Source organism: Pavona decussata, unplaced genomic scaffold (genome assembly GCF_977016875.1).
Source record: "Pavona decussata unplaced genomic scaffold, jaPavDecu1.1 SCAFFOLD_78, whole genome shotgun sequence".
Taxonomy (NCBI): Eukaryota; Metazoa; Cnidaria; class Anthozoa; order Scleractinia; family Agariciidae; genus Pavona; species Pavona decussata.
In genome coordinates this window covers 1616616-1635936 of record NW_028145496.1, presented here as the reverse complement: position 1 = coordinate 1635936, position 19321 = coordinate 1616616, and the positions used below count along the sequence as shown (strand labels likewise).

At 37.8% G+C, this 19321-nt stretch overlaps 1 protein-coding gene and 1 long non-coding RNA gene across 3 annotated transcripts in view; both read right to left on the bottom strand.

Moving 5' to 3' along the window:
* LOC146476276 (sphingosine 1-phosphate receptor 3-like) overlaps positions 1–7200 on the bottom strand; it is a 123128-nt gene extending 115928 nt beyond the window's left edge. The window contains exons 1-2 of one of the 2 annotated variants that reach the window (XM_085114825.1): positions 7084–7200; positions 698–2626 (exon numbers count right to left, since the gene is read on the bottom strand). In XM_085114825.1, the coding sequence (XP_084970951.1) occupies positions 2268–2626; positions 7084–7096 (372 nt within the window). In that variant the 5' untranslated portion in view covers positions 7097–7200 and the 3' untranslated portion in view covers positions 698–2267. Of the gene's footprint in view, positions 1–697; positions 2627–7083 lie in introns of those variants that run through there. The other variant, XM_085114821.1, reaches the window with a different exon arrangement.
* A 9021-nt stretch (positions 7201–16221) lies between these two features.
* On the bottom strand, positions 16222–19072 carry LOC146476275 (uncharacterized). The gene is made up of 2 exons (XR_014865636.1): positions 18930–19072; positions 16222–16940 (listed from the first exon to the last, which is right to left on the bottom strand). It is a non-coding gene; the product is annotated as an uncharacterized LOC146476275 (long non-coding RNA).
* Positions 19073–19321: the final 249 nt, after the last annotated feature.

Genomic DNA, 19321 nt, shown 5'->3' with positions numbered 1-19321 from the left:
GATTTTATACGCGATTAACTACGACTAGAAATTTCCAACAAATTCTTGCTTAGCTTTTGCAGGGCAGAAGTTCGGAGCTTTTAAGCAACGAGGCATGCGCAAGTTAAGTTAGCTCATACAAAGCGGCGGTTTCAATTATTTTTCGCAAGTTTTGAGTGGTAATTGCTTGTGCAGAGAGAGAATATTTCAGCTGGCCTATTAGCCTCCGAAATAAGGGTAACTGCTGTTTTTAGAGTTGCGCTCCAGTTAACTGAATAGGTCGTCTTGTAAATAACACATCTAAGATTAACAATGCAATGAACATATTAATTAACGGCTGCGTTACCATGAAATCCATTCGGTTAACGATGACACTTTTCGAGCGTCTAAAACCTTGCTTGGCTCGATATTTTATTTTCTTAACGTGTAAGAAAATTAGACTATTGTTTTAATTTACTAGTTGTTCTAACAAGAAGTCACAAGCTTAATTAACCGGTCGCAACAAGAAATGCAATCTTTCATAACACTTCTGGTGAGTCACCGATGGAATATTAGCAATCTGGAATGTCACGCGATGCATGATTCCTGGAAATACTGGCGCCATAATTTCATTGAACACTTTTAGTAGAGGCCAAAAAAAAGAACAACAACAACAACAACAAAAGTGAATATACACTTTTTTATAATACTTTATTTAATGAGAATATCTAGGCTGAAATTTGTTTTTAAGAATATTTTGAGAATAAACCAGATGCTGAGATTTTAAAAAGAATCAATTTTTTTTTCTCGAAAATTTGTAAATACGATACAAATATGTTTTTAACTTAACCGTTTAAAAATTTTGCTTTCTATATAAACGGCAAAACTACCCAATAAAGCGATGAAACCTGCACTAGCGATATGTTTGATGCTACGGACAGTTCGATACAGATCAACAACAAACACTTTTAATTGTTACCCCAATACATTCTAAAACGGAAATGTCATACGCTATATATTCTAAGCTAGAATATTCACAAGAATATTTTCAACATCTGTAGCACTACCAAAAAATGTTGATGCGCTTGCTCATTTTCTTTGTCAAATTGGGCCAAATCTCCCAATTAATCTGGGTACGTGACTGTAATCTAACCTTCAAGTGTATATAAGAAATACAACAGTTGTACCTATCGGTAAGAAGTGCCGACTGTTCTGTTCTTTTCATATCCAAACAGGCTAGGGGAGTCTGGACCTTATAAGCCCTCGGTTTCAAATTCAGGTTCCCCGTCACCAATCCTACTTCGTATCTTTAGGGTGTAATAGAGCGGCTTTCAATTGAGTGTCGAAAGTAATTAATTCGCGTTTGGTTTGGTTTTGCAATACGACACTCTGTGATTGGTTAACAAAAGTCGCGCCACTTTCTCAACCAAAGGGAATCCAAACCAAAACCAATCGTGTTTTCGCGGCGCTCGTTTCCCGCGCTTGGCACCAGTTACATGTATTTGCTTTGAATTCTGAGTGGCTCGTTGGGTTTTTACATCTGTTTCGATTAGCCTAAGAAATTACTTTGGTTTTGGTTTTATGACACTCAATTTGAAACCGATCTATTTATGTTTGACGAAACAAATAGATTCTTTTGACTTTCTTTGGACTCTCAATAGATCTCAAAAGAAGCCCTGTTAAAAACACTAATGGATTGCATGCATGAAGGGAAAAACTAAAGTTAACATGAACAAATTAAAATGAAATTCAAACTTGTACACAAAATCGCATTCGTAGTCCATCGTTGAGCACTCTTATTACTCGTTTTCAGTAACGTCTTACTGGCACAGTCCGTTCCAGATTTTTAAAACTGCCCTTCGAAACTTTGCTGTGCACAATGAATAAGCCAACGGATTGAGCAGTGGATGTAAGGACACAAATAACAATTTCAAAAGGGGATGTTTCAAAGATTTACAGGACTCGTTTATTAGGTGCAATACGTATAACGGAATGCAACAAACGACATAAATAGCAACCAGCATAAAAGTCGTGCGCGCAACACTTTTCTCTTTCTCTTTTCTCCTTTCTATTGTTCGAGCATTTTCAGTCAGACCTTGACGCTCTGTTGGCCTCTCCTCCAGTGTGGTTATATCCAAATTCAAAGACCTTTTTACCACGAAGTAAATTCTTGTGTAACTGGCGACTATTATGATTATTAAAATAATACCAAACACATCAGTAACCTTCCTTACGTAATTAGAATACAGTTCTTTGCTAATAAGGAGAGATAAATATGGTAAGCCAGCGGCGAACCAGATAGAGATAATTCAAAGTGTGAGACAACGAGTTGTCCAATACTGTGGGCTTCTTAGTGGGCATGAAATGACGATGAGTCGTTCAACTGCAAGGCTAACGATTGTTAAACAGGAAGCAGACTGGGCGATGAATACAGTGATCACTGCTGCAAGCAAAAGATCATCACTTGGCAACAATTTATAAATACCAATCAGCAACAGGCCTGGCATGGCAACCAATAGATCACAAATGGCCAGGTTTAAAATGAAGTAGGTAGCGCGGATTCCTCTAAGCTCCTTGAATGGATCTTTCCAGATTACCGTGATCACCAAGAGGTTTAAAAATGCAATCAGAACAGAGACTAGGAAAATAACTGCCGCTACCGCTTGATCTGAAAGAAATAAACAAACAAACAAATAAATAAATGAATATTTTACCGAAAAAGAAGAAACAAGCGTTTAGTCTTGCGGATTCTAACTGTTTTTTAAAAGGCTGAACTATACCCGCAAATAAACAATGTAACACTGAGAGAACAAAATCAACTAAATTCTTGAAAAGGGGCAACTTAGGATTTCTTCTAACACATTTTAGAAACGATGATGTTTGAACTCGAATACGTTCGCTTAGTATTAAACAATTGCAACCCATTCTGACGCAGTCCATCGGCCAGATAACACTCGTCAACAGCTATCAGACTCTGGGTTGGTAATCTAAGAGGTATCCACTTTTAGAGGAAGGGCAAGCGCGCTCAAAGAAAATTCTTTTGCAATTAGTCAGTTGTCACCTGAACAAGGCGTGGGCATGAAGTGTTAGGTTTCAGTATTACAGAAACTTCAGTTATTCAGCGATAATTAATTTAATGTGCCTATTTTTTTTATCGTGCATGCTATAATGGCCCATACACCATAGCCACTAAGCCAATCAAATCCCTGGAGTTGCATTACACAATAATACATTTTTTAACTCGTGAATTCGCGCATGCGCAATGAACGAGTTATCGCAATGTGGAAGATTATCACTCACTCCCTCCGTAAGCTTTAAATTTTGTCTGAATTTAATCGGAATTGAATCAAAAGCATAAATTATTTATGCGTCTACCTATAGTGCATGTATTCACCGTAAGTCGACATTAGAGGACAAAAAACAAGGACGTAAAATCGACTCATTACGAATAACTAATTCTTAAAAGAATAAAGCTAGTAGGTGTGTTGTCTGTTAACTCCTTCCACTGACCGAAACTAAAGGTCAACTTTCCTTTCAGGACAGATATTTTCCAAAAGTTCGACTTTGATTAACCTCCCTTGCAGACGCTTTTTTGGCTCGTCTCGTTGGGAGGAAAGATTGTGCTTCGAGCCAAAAAAAGGTCTGTAACAGAGGCTACACTTGGATCGATAGTCGGAACTGCTCGTTTCAGTAAACAACAAATGAAAACGTGAAAACACTTAAAGGTGCTTAACCAAAAAATCTGAGGAAGCGACGTGGACCGACGTGACCGAAAGAATACGAAATTCTACAGTGCGATAAATCTCCCTTCGGTGTCAAAGTTAATGGATAAGATCAGGACGTCAACACTGAACTTACATACAGCCGAACACAACACTTCATTTCTCTAGCCGCTAAATACATAGAGTGTGTGCACGACGGCCATGTTGGAGGACCGAAACAAAACAATGATTTTCCTTTGGGAAATAAATTATATTTTTATGCAAATATCTTCTATTGTTTTAATCCTCCAACATGGCCGCCGTGCACACACTCTATACAAAAGATATACACTCGATTGCAAAAACGTTGACACCTAAAAAAGCATAAACCGTGAACGATGAGATCCAACGAATTTGTGGGTAGTGTTTAAACAATAACTTCATTTCCATAATCAATAATTTACCATTCTCATTCTTTGCAATAAATGACACAGTGCTGACTTAATTCTTCCGAATAATTTTCTACCAAACATTGCTTAAGTTCATTGCTTGTTTTGAACTTACGCAAATCGCGAATTGTATATTACTCAAATTGACCCTTGTTGGCCAACTTAGACACTTTAAGGAAAGCTTCGACAGTTTCCATCTTTCACCACGTGCAACTAATTTTGGTCATCAACCGTCCCACGAGAATAGAACATGATAGGATATTATGCAAATAAATTTAGTACACTTATACCCATAAAGCCACTGGGGCTCATCGTTCACGGTTTATGCTTTTTAGGTGTCAACGTTTTTGCAATCGAGTGTATATAAAAAGATATATATAAAAGATGTATATACACAAAAAAGAAAACGTTCGATTAACGTTAAAGATTCAAGGCAATTCCGTGTGTGAAAGACTAAGGGGCAAATAGGAAACTAAAACTTAAACTTCGAAAAAAATTTCATTCCGGGTGAGCAATAAGATCGATTCACCAGAACTAATGTAAACACTGCAAGTTTGCTAATGCACAGCGACAATCATCCCTTCACGCATTTTTAAATTTGCATTCACTTATATAAAGCCAAAATAGCTACTTTAACAAGAAGCTTCTTCTGGTGTTATAAAACGCTGACAGAAGCTGTCCTTTGAACGTAGCCATACTGACCATACTGAAAACAGTAAGATTTAGTTCACGTGCTAGGCAACCAAAATTGATCACATGTATCAAATTTCATTCCGCAAGAACACGACGCGAGGAGACGAAATTACGGAGGTTCTTGGAAGATAAAGCGGACGCTTTTTTTTGTCGATTGGCAACCACTTGAAACCACCAAAAGAACGTACACGTCCACCTTTGCGTTGCTTCGCGTATTGAAAGGAATCAAAGTGCGTGTGTGATTCGATTGTTTTGCGCGTTAAGCAAATAATATTAAGTTCATAATGCATTCCCGCAATGCGGCATGGCGTCCATGTAGCGTAGTTTGATGCAATTACTGCTTTTAATACGGATACCACTATTCACTTTTGCATACACAAATTGGCTCACGGGAGCCTTTGATTAATAATACCCGTTTTACTGTGTTTACTGGGTCCTTATCGACTGCGCTAGCATAATTGTTGGCGTAATTTGGAAAAACAAGGATGATTTTTTCACTTTTTTTAAAAGTAGCACTGCTAGCGACATCGGCATATTTTTAGTTTTTTGAAGGGAACATTATCAGAGTCACGACATGCTTGGTCTCTGAGATTGATTATTTTCAAGTTCTGTTCATGGTTTAGTCTATTTTCATTCGTGTGGGGGAGGGAGAAGAAGGTTACGCAATACTGCGTCATTTTTCGTCTAGAGGACTGGGCACAGCGGAAATAAAGACTACGTCGGTACCAGTTGCCACTTTCACTGGCAACAAAATGGCGTCGCGCAAGTTACAGATACGAGAAGAAGAAGAACAGCTGCTTGATAGGCCAGAACCCGCTCAAATTGCTAAAAAGTGGGACCAGAAAAAGTGTCCGTATTACAGAATGTCGTTGTTAAGCGGCTTAATTTTAACAGAAAATATATGTAGCGGGACCAAGAAAACTGTCCGTAATCAAGAGTGTCCGTATCAAGGAGGTGTCCGTAAAGAGCGATTTCACTGTACATTATGACACATTAAGTCATCGCTTCTACTCTAGAATGAAGTGAAGTACAAACAAACTCTTTCTCGCTTCACAGATCAATGCAATCTAGCTTTGCAAATTTTAGGTAACCTTATTTAATCAGTGTCACGCTGTTTTTTCAATTTACAGCAGATTTTCAGTTAAACGATCGGATTATCCTTTGGACACTTTTCCCTAGACCACGATCTGATAAGCTCGGCGACTCAGCCTACGAAGTGACTGTCATGTGTGCGCTAAACGGTAGCGATTTAATGGTAAAGGGAAAAGAACTTCTCGAGCGATATTTTTCTAGTATCATAAGTCTAAGAGCTTTTTTTATTCAATCAGCTGTCGAAACGAATTCTGTGATTTGATAGTAAAATAAGCGCCAATGTTTTAAGTCGTAAAACAAAGCCAATAATTGGGACCTATGCTCCCGCATGCGCATCAAAGGCCGGTTTAAACGGTTTCAACATTTGCTTCAACATGTGTTCAACATTTTGTTGAAGCAAATGACGGGGGCATTTGAACAGGTCGTTCAACATTCAGTGAGAGCGTAATTATAAAAATGTTGAAAGCTTGTTGAAAGCGTGCTGAATCAAAGTTAAATTTGTTTAAGCTTTCATTCAACAGCAATTCAATAATGATTTCCTTTGCTGCCGTTTGAGCACTCCATTCAACATTAATTTGTCAACATTTGCCCAACATCCGTTCAACTTTTGTCGAATTGGAAAAAAATGGTTGGCCAAATCGGTTGAAAGCCGTTTAAACGGGCCTTTACCGTCCCTAGCGCTGGCTGTGTGTACTTGCTTGGGATTCTGCTGGTTCACTACAAAGTTGTTTTATTCTGTGTGATTGACCAAAATAATTACTTTTGGTTTTGGTCTAGGGCACTCAATTGAAAACTGCTCGAAACGTACCATTCAACTAGCCAAAAACGAAAAATACCTAATAACAAGATTTTATCTCTCATCATAAGAGGTTTGTGACCATAAAGCGATTTTTCTTGTTCTCACCAGTTTATTCCACCTTTAAGATCAGGCTCCAGTTGTTCAAAGGGCGGATAACTTTATCCAGTGGATAAGTCACTATCCAATGGGGCAAATGTATACTAAACAACTCTTCTGGCAAGTTTTCCACACAATCCCATCATGATACTTAAATTAGACATACGCTCCTACTCTATACACAAGGTAGAGGGCTATAGGGAAATTCGTGCACACATTTGTTTGCCGCATAGCAAACTAACCAGTGGATAAAATTATCCGCTCTTTGAACAACCGGGACCAGATGATTTCTTACCTTTAGGATCCATTGGCCAAAATTGTTACTACTGAAGACAACAGCAGGATCACACAAATTCCAATCACAGCTGTAAGGGTTGAAAATTTCACTGCCTGAAATTTTAAATTTTCTGTTCTGCACTAGCACTGTGTTTCGATCAGTTGTAATTATTTTGAGAAGGCGCATGTATGGAGGTTATACGATCTCACCGAATGTCATTTAAATATCACGCGATAATTTGGTTTCGGGGTTATTTTTGTGACCGAGAGAGCTTTGTGAAATAAAAACGTATTGACGTTAATTGGGTATCATTCGCTGCAAGCGTGTTCTGTTCCATTTTTAATAAAGTTTACTTTAGTAAAAGTTAACAAAGTAAAATAGAAAGAAAAGACAGTTTCGGAAGGGTTCAGAAAGGAAAAAACAAAGGAAAAAAAATTCATCCCGGCTGGGTACATGAAGAGACTGACCACAGGCGTGTATTTTCACATCGCGAAAAAAGTTTTAGGTATTTATGCTACAGTAAAAAAATATCATGGTATAAATGTATTTTGGTATAAGAAAGACCTTCCATTTTCCAATTTTAGTGTTAATTAAGGATATGAGGTATGGTGGTCAACAAATTAAGTGAATGGAAAAAATATTACATCATCATGAACATTATATTTCACAGCTTGAACCATTTATTGCACACTTTAAATTTAACCGTATACATTATGACTTGTTACTGCTAAAGTAAGATTTTAAATCTCCCGGAAGCGCCTTGGTTTGCTGTGGATATTTTAAATAACAGAAATTTAGCCAACGTTCGGATCAAAAATATTGGAAAGAAATGGAACGCGAGACACTAAAACCTTGATGACAAAAGTTTTGGGAAATCACTTTAGCTATGGGGGTACTTGTGATATATCGATTAGCCAGTTTCACAATTATTCATCTCTGAGCCGGGTCAGTAAAAAAACTGTGAATATTTACGTAGCCTTTCGGTGGATCTAATATTAGCACTAGAGCTTAAAGGACCCTAGTCAGCCGCCGCCATTTTCGATGCCATCAAAATTATTGATCTTGCATGGTGAAGCGAAATCTTATTGCTTTAATGTAAGTTGTGTTCCTGAAAGTATTTTTCATTTTCTTTAGTAGTTTCACAATTCATTTTGTTCATTTCAACATGCTCCAAAAAAAATATAATAGCTAAACTCTCGCATATAAACAAAAACAAAGGTGTGGCTGACTAGGGCCCTAAAAGCGGACTATATCAAAACACTCCCTCCCGGCTACACGCAAACTTAAGAAAAAAAAAAAAAGCAAAAGAAAAAGCTGTACTGAAGAGTTCGTTTCAGAGGTACCCATGTGTTCCAGGTAGAGTTGGAATTTGGAAATGTTGGGTTTAGTGGACGAGGGCCGGAAAACCCGAGAACACGGGCCACCTTGGTGGGAGGCGAGTGCTATCACCACTAAGCCTGATGCCTCATTCTTTCCATGGCTTTGTAACTGATATCCAAGCAAGTGAGAGCCTCGAGAAAGCTTTCTTTTTTTTATCAGGACCGAAAGACATTTTTTTTTTCTTTTTTTTTTTTACTACATGTAGTTGTAACGCACATAAAAAGGTTGTGGTATGTTTACTTCTCATTTGGAATATACTTACTTTCTTCAAGAGAGGATGAAGGTACATCCCATCACAGTGAGTTTAAAATCTCTTCGAACAATAAAATCTACATTCTATTAGCTTTCAAATCACGTGTATTTCTTAGAGATTCGTTGGAAGTTACGCGAGAAACAATTTCTTTTATGGAAGTGTATGATTGTGATAAGCCGTTGCGCAATTGAAAACGGTGAAAGACACGTAACGCGCGAGGTAACATTATCCTCGAGAAAATCGATACCTTCTAAAAATAACTTCAGAGGGATTACGATGGGGATAGGGCCTATATGGGGGATTACCTCTCTTACCTTCATCCTCTCTTGCTTTCTTACAATATTACATAGCCAACTGTGTACTCTATCGGAATATAAAGGTTTTTTTTTTTGAGACGATAGCACGTCTGTCTGGGTTAGGGCAAAAACAGCCCTTGCAAATTTTCAACAGAGCCTTTCGAAACTTGTTAATTAGCAGTGCGCAGCGAATAAGCGATCGGGTTTAACAGGGGATGCAAAATTACTAAGGCCTCTAAGAGTTTCACTTCTGTCTTGTAATGGCAGCTTTTGCAAATTTAGTTTACGTTCTCCATTACGATGATTGGAATCAAACAAACGGCAAATATTCCAACAAGAAAGAAAACGGAGTAGGCAACACTTCTCTCTTTCCTTTTCAGCTTTTCCATCTGGCGAGCACTTTCGGTTAGAGCTAGTCCCTCGTCTCGTCTCTCCTCTGGTGTTGTTAAATAGGAACAAAGTTTTTCTCACGATGAAGTAGATTCTTGAGTAACAGGCAAGTAATAAGACTAATATAGGAAAGGGAATTGCATCAGCAATAAAAACTCTGTAGCCGTCAAATGAGTCAGGCCATCCAGTGACGGGAAGAAAAGCCAACAGCGTAGCTAATATCCAGATTGCAAAAATCCCTTTTGAGAGATATCAGCTAGTTAGATAATCCGTGCTGTTTGACGCCGGAGATATGACAATAAGCCGCTCGACTGCTAGACCAAGGATTGTCAGAAACGAAGCACAAAACGCCAAGAATGTGATGATGTAGGCTGCTCCTGTAACGTTCTCGTAAGGAAGCCAGTGGCTTAGACCGAATAACAACTCACCTAAAAGATCAACCAGAAGATCGCACAGGGCGAGGTTTAAGATGAGGTAGTTGGCCGTTCCTTTTAGCTGTTTGTAAGAATCTTTCCAGATGACTACAATAACTGAGGCGTTTACAATTACCGTCAGAAAGGAAAGAGAACACGCGGCTATAGCTTTCCAAGTTGAAATTAGGTCTGGGAATGAAACAGACAAACAATCAGTGTAAACTTTTAGTGGTTATATTATTGAATTGGAACTTACGAATGTTCACTTGATCTATCGTTCTATACTAGCAAGCAAGCGGTTCTAGATTTATTTTTGCAAGCCACCTTTAATTTTTAACTGGAGAGAAAAACGTTTCTCTTTGTGATTTCCGCCCTGGATTTACAGCCGTTTAACCCTGTCATATACCTAGAGTAGAAAAACTTTATTTAACAAATCGATGGCAGTTTTCTTTGGTACTAGAAAATGACGTCATAAAATGTTCAGAAGTCAACTTGACTGCATGGCCTGCAAGTGAAACCGATCGAGTCACGCCGGTATATGTCCCAGTATATTCGCGCCGGTATATTCTGTTCCTGTGTTAGTCACACCTGATTACTAGTACGTCCTGGTTCTACATATTACAGAGAACTTAAAAGCGGAATCTCAAGAACTTATCTTTGCTAAACAAGTTGTTTCACTCTTAAGTCAACTGAACAAATTGGGTAAGTTGCAATTGTGAATGGTTGACCCGGGATCATAAGAGTACATTATTTTGCCGCTTGCACGCTGGTTTCCAGCGCAAAGTTAAATTCGATCTCTCGACAAAACAAAATCGTTAATATATTTATTTTTCTTTTGGTTAACGATTTGATACGCGATGAACTACCACTAGAAATTTCCAACAAATTCTTACTCAGCTGTTGCGGGACAGATATTTGGTAGCGCGAACCAGACCAGTCGTGCTCAAGTTTTTGTTTTTTTTGTTTTTTTCTTTTTTTTCCAAGAGCTAGCTTTTAAACACCGAAGCAAGTTAATTAGCTTATTCAACAAGACCGTATTTTAAAAGTAATTTTTGCAAGTCTCAGCTTGTTTATTCGACTCCGAAATAAAAGCTACTGCTGTATTAAGAGTTGCGTTTCAGTTAATAAAAGAAGTCATCTTGTAAAGCCAGCGACACACTTACGATTTTATACGCCGATCGCCGCGGTTGGGGAAAATCGCCAGGTGTGCCCGGCGCAGCAATTGCGATTTTCGCCGATCGTTGCGATCGGCGTATAAAATCGCCGATATCTGGCATGTCAGATATCAGCGATTAAATTCGCCAAGTGTGCCCGTTCCCCACGATTTTCTACGGTAATTGCTGCGAATCGCCGGTGAAGCCAACCCAGCAGGTTGGGCAATTTTATCACACGAGTTTTCAAAACTACCACATCGCCGCGATCAGCGAAAAAAATCGCCAAGTGTGTCGGCATCAATCGGTGGCGGAAATCGCTTGCGATTTTCGCTGGCGATCAAATTCGCCGCGATCGGGTATAAAATCCCCAAATGTGTCGCTGGCTTAAACAACCCAGCTAAGATCCACAATATAAATAATCAATGGTTACATTACCATGAAAATCTATTCGTTTAAAGATGGTAGTTTAACGTAAGAACAAACTTAATATACTATTAGTTCAACTGTTTCGTCGGCTGTTTTAATAAGAAGTCTACAAGACTAACCGGTCGCACCTGAGTAATCCAGTTATATTTATAACACTTCGATTGAGTCACCCAAGGTAGGCTGAATCATGATCTGGCAAGTCACGCGATGCATGATTCCCAGAAATACCGACGACTATTTTGAAATTTCAGACAACAATGCGTTTCTAGACAGTTTAAAAATATGTTTCTTGCTTCCATAATTCCATTGACCTCTTTTGATAGAAGCAAAAACAACAAACAATAATTAGTATGCATTAATGCTTTAATAGGGATACTCCTAAAACAGTGTACCCTATGCTAGGAGATAAAAATAATATCAAAGGCAAACCTTGGATAATTTAGAGAAGTGGCTTCAAGTTATATGAGAAATCTTTGGGGCGTTGTTTTGCATAATGTGTGGGTTGGTGAGTTTATCCTGGCCCAGGATTATTATTATTATTTATTCCAAACAATATTCTTAAAAAAAAAACTATACGGTTGTGACGCGCACAGAAATATACGCTGATGTAATGCCAAACCCGGTACTTTCTTGCATAAATAGACAGCCGTCATCTAGTTAACATTAAAGGCGAATTTTGGCTAATTTAGAGTAGTGGGTTGAAGTTCTATAAGAAATCTGTGGGGCGTTGTTTTGCATAATGCGTGGGTTGGTGAGTTTAGGTGGTGGGTACTTTCCCTTTTTCGACTTCCATTACATTTTTTCCTTCTCGTGCGAAGCATGTGAATACCTTGAGCTGGAGGTTTCTTAATTTGCCATCACCTTACTGTTTTTTTTTTTTTTTTTGAAAGAAACATCACAGCAGAACTGCAAAAATACCGTCTTGGATGACTTCTGAATCGCGCAAACGTGCAAAAATAATTTTAAAAAAATTAAAAAATAAATAAATAAAAATAAAAAATGGAGTAGTGGTGGGAGGCGGCGGTCGGCTAGCTAAAACATAATGGATGTTATAACGTTAACTTCAGTATAGCAGGAGGATGGTGGGTTTGCAACTACTTTTCCGTTAAATTCTTCCTTGCCGCTTTCTTTCGCCATAAAGAAATGACTTCCGTTCGTAGGGTATTTTATATGCAATTTCCTCATAGCGTGACACGCCATCAAAACATGTCACGCGATTGTTCTAGGACTGAGTGCATTGATGGATTACCACCTTCTGTCACCACTAATTCTTCTTGTTTCTGGAGAAAATATTTGGGCAGGTGATTGGGGAAGACCACATTAACAGCTCGAACCGAATTGACGCAAAACAAAAGTTCCCTGTCGACATAGAAACTCATAGACGATATCAGCGCCTGTACAGAGTAATATTAAATTTGACGTGCTTTGAAACCGAGATTTCAAGCAAAAACAACGAAAGAAATTATCTTTGCTAAACACGTTGTGTAACTGTAATTAGTTGTTAAATCAAACAAACTGGGTAAATTGCAATTGTGAATGGATGAACCGGCAACCTTTTGAGTACATTATTTTTGCCGATCGTTCGACAATTAAACAAAACAGTGCCGGTTACTTCATTTGGCAATAAATTCAATCCTCCTTTCATTAATGATTTGATACGCGATTAAATACCACTAGAAATTTCCAACAAATTCTTACTCAGCTTTTGCGGGGCAGAAGTTTGGAGCTTTTAAACAACGAAGCATGCGCAAGTTAAGTTAGCTCATACAACGCGGCGGTTTTAATTATTTTTCGCAAGTTTTGGGTGGTGATTGCTTGTGCAGAGATAGAATATTTCAGCTGGCCTATTAGCCTCCGAAACAAAGATTACTGTTGTTTTTAGAGTTGCGTTCCAGTTAACTGAATAGTTCGTCTTGTAAATAACACATCTAAGATCAACAATGCAATGAATTCAATTCAATTCAATTCAATTCAATTTATTTGCCATTAACAAAAAAATACAACATAAATACATTACAGACGACACACAATATTCTTACTATTACAATATTCATACTTGACTATTTACAATATTAAATGTGTTAAAGGCTAGGAAGCCTATATAGAAGCCGGGGGCTTATTAACTATAGGCTTCCTAGAACTATTGGATAAACCATAGAAGTTAAGGGTACTGATTGAAATTTCCAATTAAATTTTTTTTTTAAAGAAGAAAAAAAAAAAAAAAAAAAAAAAAAAAAAGGAAAGGAAGAAAAAAAAGAAAAGGTAAAGAAAAGGTGTGTAGCTCAACAAAGAGTCAATTTAACTTAGATAGAAGGAATTTTTTAAGTCTTTTGCCAAACAAACTGATAGTTTCACTGTTTTGAATTTCACGACTTAGCGAGTTGAAAAACGAAGGACCTTGAAACCGAATTGAGAATTTTCGAAGATTAGTTCGACAATAAGGTATATAGAAAAGGTTGGAATTTCTTGTTTTATAAGAATGTATTTGACTTGCAAGAGTAAACATATCACGAAAATAATTTGGAAGTAAGCTTCTTTTAAAAAGATACATAAATTTACCTATTTGGTATAAATAAATGTCAGAGAATTTTAAAATCTCCTGTTCTTTAAAAAGAACACCGGTATGAGCATCAAAAGAAACTTTTGATATTATTCTAATTATCTTCTTTTGCAGAACAATAATCCGATTTAAATTAGACTGATACGTCGATCCCCACACAGAAACACAATAAATTAAGTAAGGGTAAACTAGACTATAGTACAAGGAACGTAAGGAGGTTTTGGGGAGGCAAAAACTAGACTTATAAATAATACCTATTGATTTTGATATTTTTCTAGAAACACTAAGAATGTGAGGCTTCCATGACAAATGCTCATCGAGGATAACACCTAAAAATACTGTTTCTTTCACACGTTTAATTGCATTGTTGTCAATTTGAATAGATATATCAAGTGTTTGCCTCCTTTGGGGTGGTCTAAAAACCATAAAATTTGATTTTTTAAAGTTAATGGACAGTTTGTTTGCTCGACACCAATGAGTTAATTTAAGCAATTCAGAATTCAAGATTCCAGGAAGCAAGTTAAAATCTTTGTGGGAGAAAAATATGTTTGTATCATCTGCAAAAAGAATAAAGTCCACGACCTTCGACACGTTACACAGATCATTTATATAGAGTAGGAAAAGTAGGGGACCTAGTATAGAACCCTGAGGCACCCCGCACTTAATTTCGCAAGACTCCGACCTAACGCCATTAAATTCCACATATTGTTGTCTATTGCTTAGATAGCTTTCGAACCATCTAAGTGAACATATTAATTAACGGCTGCGTTACCATGAAATCCATTCTCTCTCGCTCTCTGAGCGTTTAAAACCTTCCGTGCCTCGATATTTTCTTTTCTTAACGTGTAAAATTGGACTATTGGTTTAATTCACTGGTTTTTCTAACAAGAAGCCTACAAGCCTAATCAAACCGGTCACACAGAGAAATGCAATCATTCATAACACTTCCGGTGAGTCACCGATGGAATATTAGCAATCTGGAATGTCCCGCGATGCATGAATTCTGGAAATACTGGCGACATATCACATTGAACACTTTAAGGAGAGACAAAAAAAAAACAACAACAACAACAAAAGTGAATAAACACTCGCTTTTATAAGACTTTATTTCATAAGAATATCTAGGCTGAAATTTGTTTTTAAGAATATTTTGAGAATAAACCAGAGGCTGAGATTTTGAAAAGAATGTAATTTGTAAATACGATACAAATAAGTTTTTAACTTAACCGTATAAAATTCTTGCTTTATAAGCGGTAATACTAGCCAATAAAACGATAAAACCTGCACTAGCGAAATGTTTAATGCTACGGACAGTTCGATACCGGATCAACACCAAACACTTTTAATTGTTACCCCAATACATAATGATTCTAAAACGGAAATGTCATACGCTATATAATCTAAGCTAGAATAGTCACATTAATATTTTCAACATCTGTAGCACTGCCAAAGAATGTTCATACGCTTGCTCAATTTCTTTTTCAAATTGAGCCAAATCTACCAATTAATCCGGGTACGTGTAATCTAACCTTCAGGTGTGTATGAGAAATAAAACTAGCTGTACCTATCGGTAAGAAGTGCCGACTATTCTATTTTTGTCATATCTCAAAAGTCTAGGGGAGCCTGGACCTTATGAGCCCTCGGTTTCAAGTTCAGGTTCCCCGTCACCATCACCCCGTTCCCCCTACTTTGTATGTTTAGTGTGTAATAGTGCGGTTTTCAATTGAGTATCGAAAGTATTTTCGCGTTTGGTTTGGTTTTGCATTACGACGCTCTGTGATTGGTTGACAAAAGTTGCACCACTTTCTCAACCAATGGGAATCCAAACCAAAACCAATCGTGCTTTCGCCGCTCTCGTTTTCCCGCGCTTGGCGCCAGTCACATGTATTTGCTTTGAATTCTGAGTGGCTCGTTGTGTTTTTACATCTGTTTCGATTGGCCAGAGTAATTACTTTGGTTTTGGTTTTATGACACTCAATTGGAAACCGATCTATTTCTGTTTGACGAAACAAATAAATTCTTTTGACTCTCTTTGGACTCTCAATAGATCTCAATAGAAGCCCTGTTTAAAAAACTAATGGATTGCATGAAGGGAAAAACTAAAGTTAACATGAACAAATTAAAATGTATTACTCGTATTACTCGTTTTCAGTAACATCTTACTGGCACAGTCCGTTCCAAGTTTTTAAAAGTGCTCTTCGAAACTTTGCTCAGTGCACAATGAATAAGCCAAGGGATTGAGCAGTGGATGTAAGGACGCTAATAACAATTCCAAAAAGCCATGTTTGAAACATTTACAGGACGCGTTTATTTGGTCCAATACGTATAACGGAATCCAACAAACGACATAAATAGCAACCAGCATAAAAGTCGTGCGCGCAACACTTCTCTCTTTCTGTTTTAACCTCTCTATTGTTCGAGCATTTTCAGTCAAAGCTTGACGCTCTGTTGGCGTCTCCTCCAGTGTGGTTATATCTACATTTAAAGACCTTTTTACCACGAAGTAAATTCTTGTGTAACTGGCGACTATTATGATTATTACAATAATACCAAACACCTGAACAACATTCGCTACCAAATTAAAATACAGTTCTACCCTGCTAATGAGGGGAAATAAGCGTAAGCTAGCGACAAACCAGATAGACATAATCCAAAGTGTGAGACAACGAGTTGTCAAATACTGTGTGCTTCTTAGTGGGCATGAAATGACGATGAGTCGTTCAACTGCTAGGCCAAGGATTGTTAAACTGGAAGCAGTCCCGGCGATGGATGTAGTGAGCAATGCTGCAAGCTGAAGATCATCACTTGGCAACAAAATACAAATACCAAACAGCAACAGGCCTGGCATAGCAACCAATAGATCACAAATGGCCAGGTTTAAAATGAAGTGGCTGGCGCGGGTTCGCTTAAGCTCCTTGAATGGATCTTTCCAGATTACCGTGATCACCAAGAGGTTTGAAAATGCAATCAGAACAGAAATTGGCAAAATGACTGCTGCTTGAACTAAAACAAACAAACAAACAAACAAATTAATAAAACTATTTTACCGAAAAAAAAGGAACAAGATATCCAAGATATCCATCGGGCAGATAACACTGGTCGACATTTGTCAGACTCTGGGTTTACTGGGACCTTATCGACTGCGCTAGCATAATTGTTGGCATAGTTTGGAAAAACGAGGATGATTTTTTCATTTTTTTTTAAAGTAGCACTGTTAGCAACATCAGCATATTTTTAGTTTTTTGAAGAAAACATTATCAGAGTCATGATATGCATGGTCTCTGAGATCTCGATTATTTCAAGTTCTGTTCATGGTTCAGTCTATTTTTATTCGTGTGGGGTAGGTAGAAGAAGGTTACGCAATACTGCGATTGATTGATTGATTGATTGATTGGGTACCAGTTCCCACTTTCACTGGCAACAAAATGGCGTCGCGCAACTTACAGATACAAGAAGAAGAACAGCTGCCTGATAAGCTAGAACCCGCTCAAAATGCTAAAGATAGGAACATATTAAATGTGACCAGAATAAATGGGACCAGAATAAGTGTCCTTATTACAGAATGTCGTTAAATATAAAGCGGGTTAATTTTAACTGAAAATATATGTAGCGGGACCAAGAAAACTGTCCGTAATCAAGAGTGTCCGTATTAAGCTGGTGTCCGTAAGGAGGAGTTTCACTGTACCGTTATAACACAATAAATCACCGCTTCTACTCTGGAATGAAGTGCAGTGCAAACAAACTCTTCCTCGCTACACAGATCAATACAATCTAGCTTTGCGAACTTTAGGTAGCCTTATTCAATCAGTGTCACGCCGGTCTTTTAATTTACAGCAGATTTTCAGTTAAATGTTTTGATAGCCCTTTGGACATTGTTCCTAGGACCACGATCTGATAAGCTCGGCGTCTCACCCCACGAAGTGACCATCATGTGTGCGCCAAATGGTAACGATTTAATGGTAAAGGGAAAAGAACTTCTCGTGCGATGGTTTTTTAGTGTTATAAGTCTATGAGCTTTTTTATTCAATCAGCTGTCGAAACGAATTTATGTTTCCTTTGTTTTGGTTGTCACGCTCTGTCATTTGATAGTAAAATTAGACGCAAAACAAAACCAATAATTGTGGCTAACGCTCTCGCACGCGCATCAAAGGCCAGTTTAAACGGTTTCAACATTTGCTTCAACATGTGTTCAACACTTTGTTGAACCGAATGACGGGGGTGTTTGAACAGGTCGTTCAACATTCAGTGAGAGCGTAAAAATGTTGAAAGCTTGTTGAAAGCGTGCTGAATCAAATTTAAATTTGTTTAAGCTTTCATTCAACAGCGATTCAATAATGATTTCCTTTGCTGCCGTTTGAGCACTCCATTCAACATTAATTTGTCAACATTTGCCCAACATCCGTTCATTTTTTGTCGAATTGAAAAAAACTAGTTGGTCAAATCGGTTGAAGGCCGTTTAAACGGACCTTTACCGTCCCTAGCGCCGGCTGTAGGTACTTGCTTAGGATTCTGCTGGTTCGCTACGAAGTTGCTTTTATTCTGTGTGGTTGACCAAAATAATTACTTTGGTTTTGGTTTTAGGCACTCAATTGAAAACTGCTCGAAACGTACCATTCAACTAGTTAAAAACGAAAAATACTTAATAACAAGATTTTATCTCTCATCATGAGAGATTTGTGACCATAAAGCACTTTTTCTTGATCCCACCAGTTTATATTACCGTTTAAATCAGGCTCCAGTTGTTCAAAGGGCGGATAACTTTATCCAGTGGATAAGTCACCATCCAGTGGTGCAAATGTATAACAAACAACGCTTCTGGCAAGTTTTCCACACAACCCATCATTATACTTAAATTAGACATACGCTTCTACTCTATACACAAGTTATAGAGCTATAGGGAAATTCTTCCACACATTTATTTGCCGCATAGAAACCTATCCAGTGGATAAAATTATCCGCTCTTTGAACAACCGGGGCCAGATGATTTCTTACCTTTAGGATCCATGGACCAAAATTGTTACTACTGAAGACAACAGCAGGATCACACAAATTCCAATCACAGCTGTAAGGGTTAAAAATTCCAGTCCTCGAAATTTTAGAATTTCTGTTCTGTACTATACTGTGTTTCGATCAGTTGTAATTCTTTTGCGAAGGCGTATGAAGGTTATACGATCTCACTGAATGTCATTTAAATATCACGCGATAATTTGTTTTCGGGGTTATTTTTGTGACCGCGAGAGCTTTTTGAAATAAAAACATATAGACGTTAATAAGGTATTATTCGCTGCAAGCGTGTTCTGTTCCATTTTTAGTAAAGTTTACTTTAGTAAAAGTTAACAGAGCAAAATAAAAAGGAAAGACGGATTCGAAAGGGGTCAGAAAGG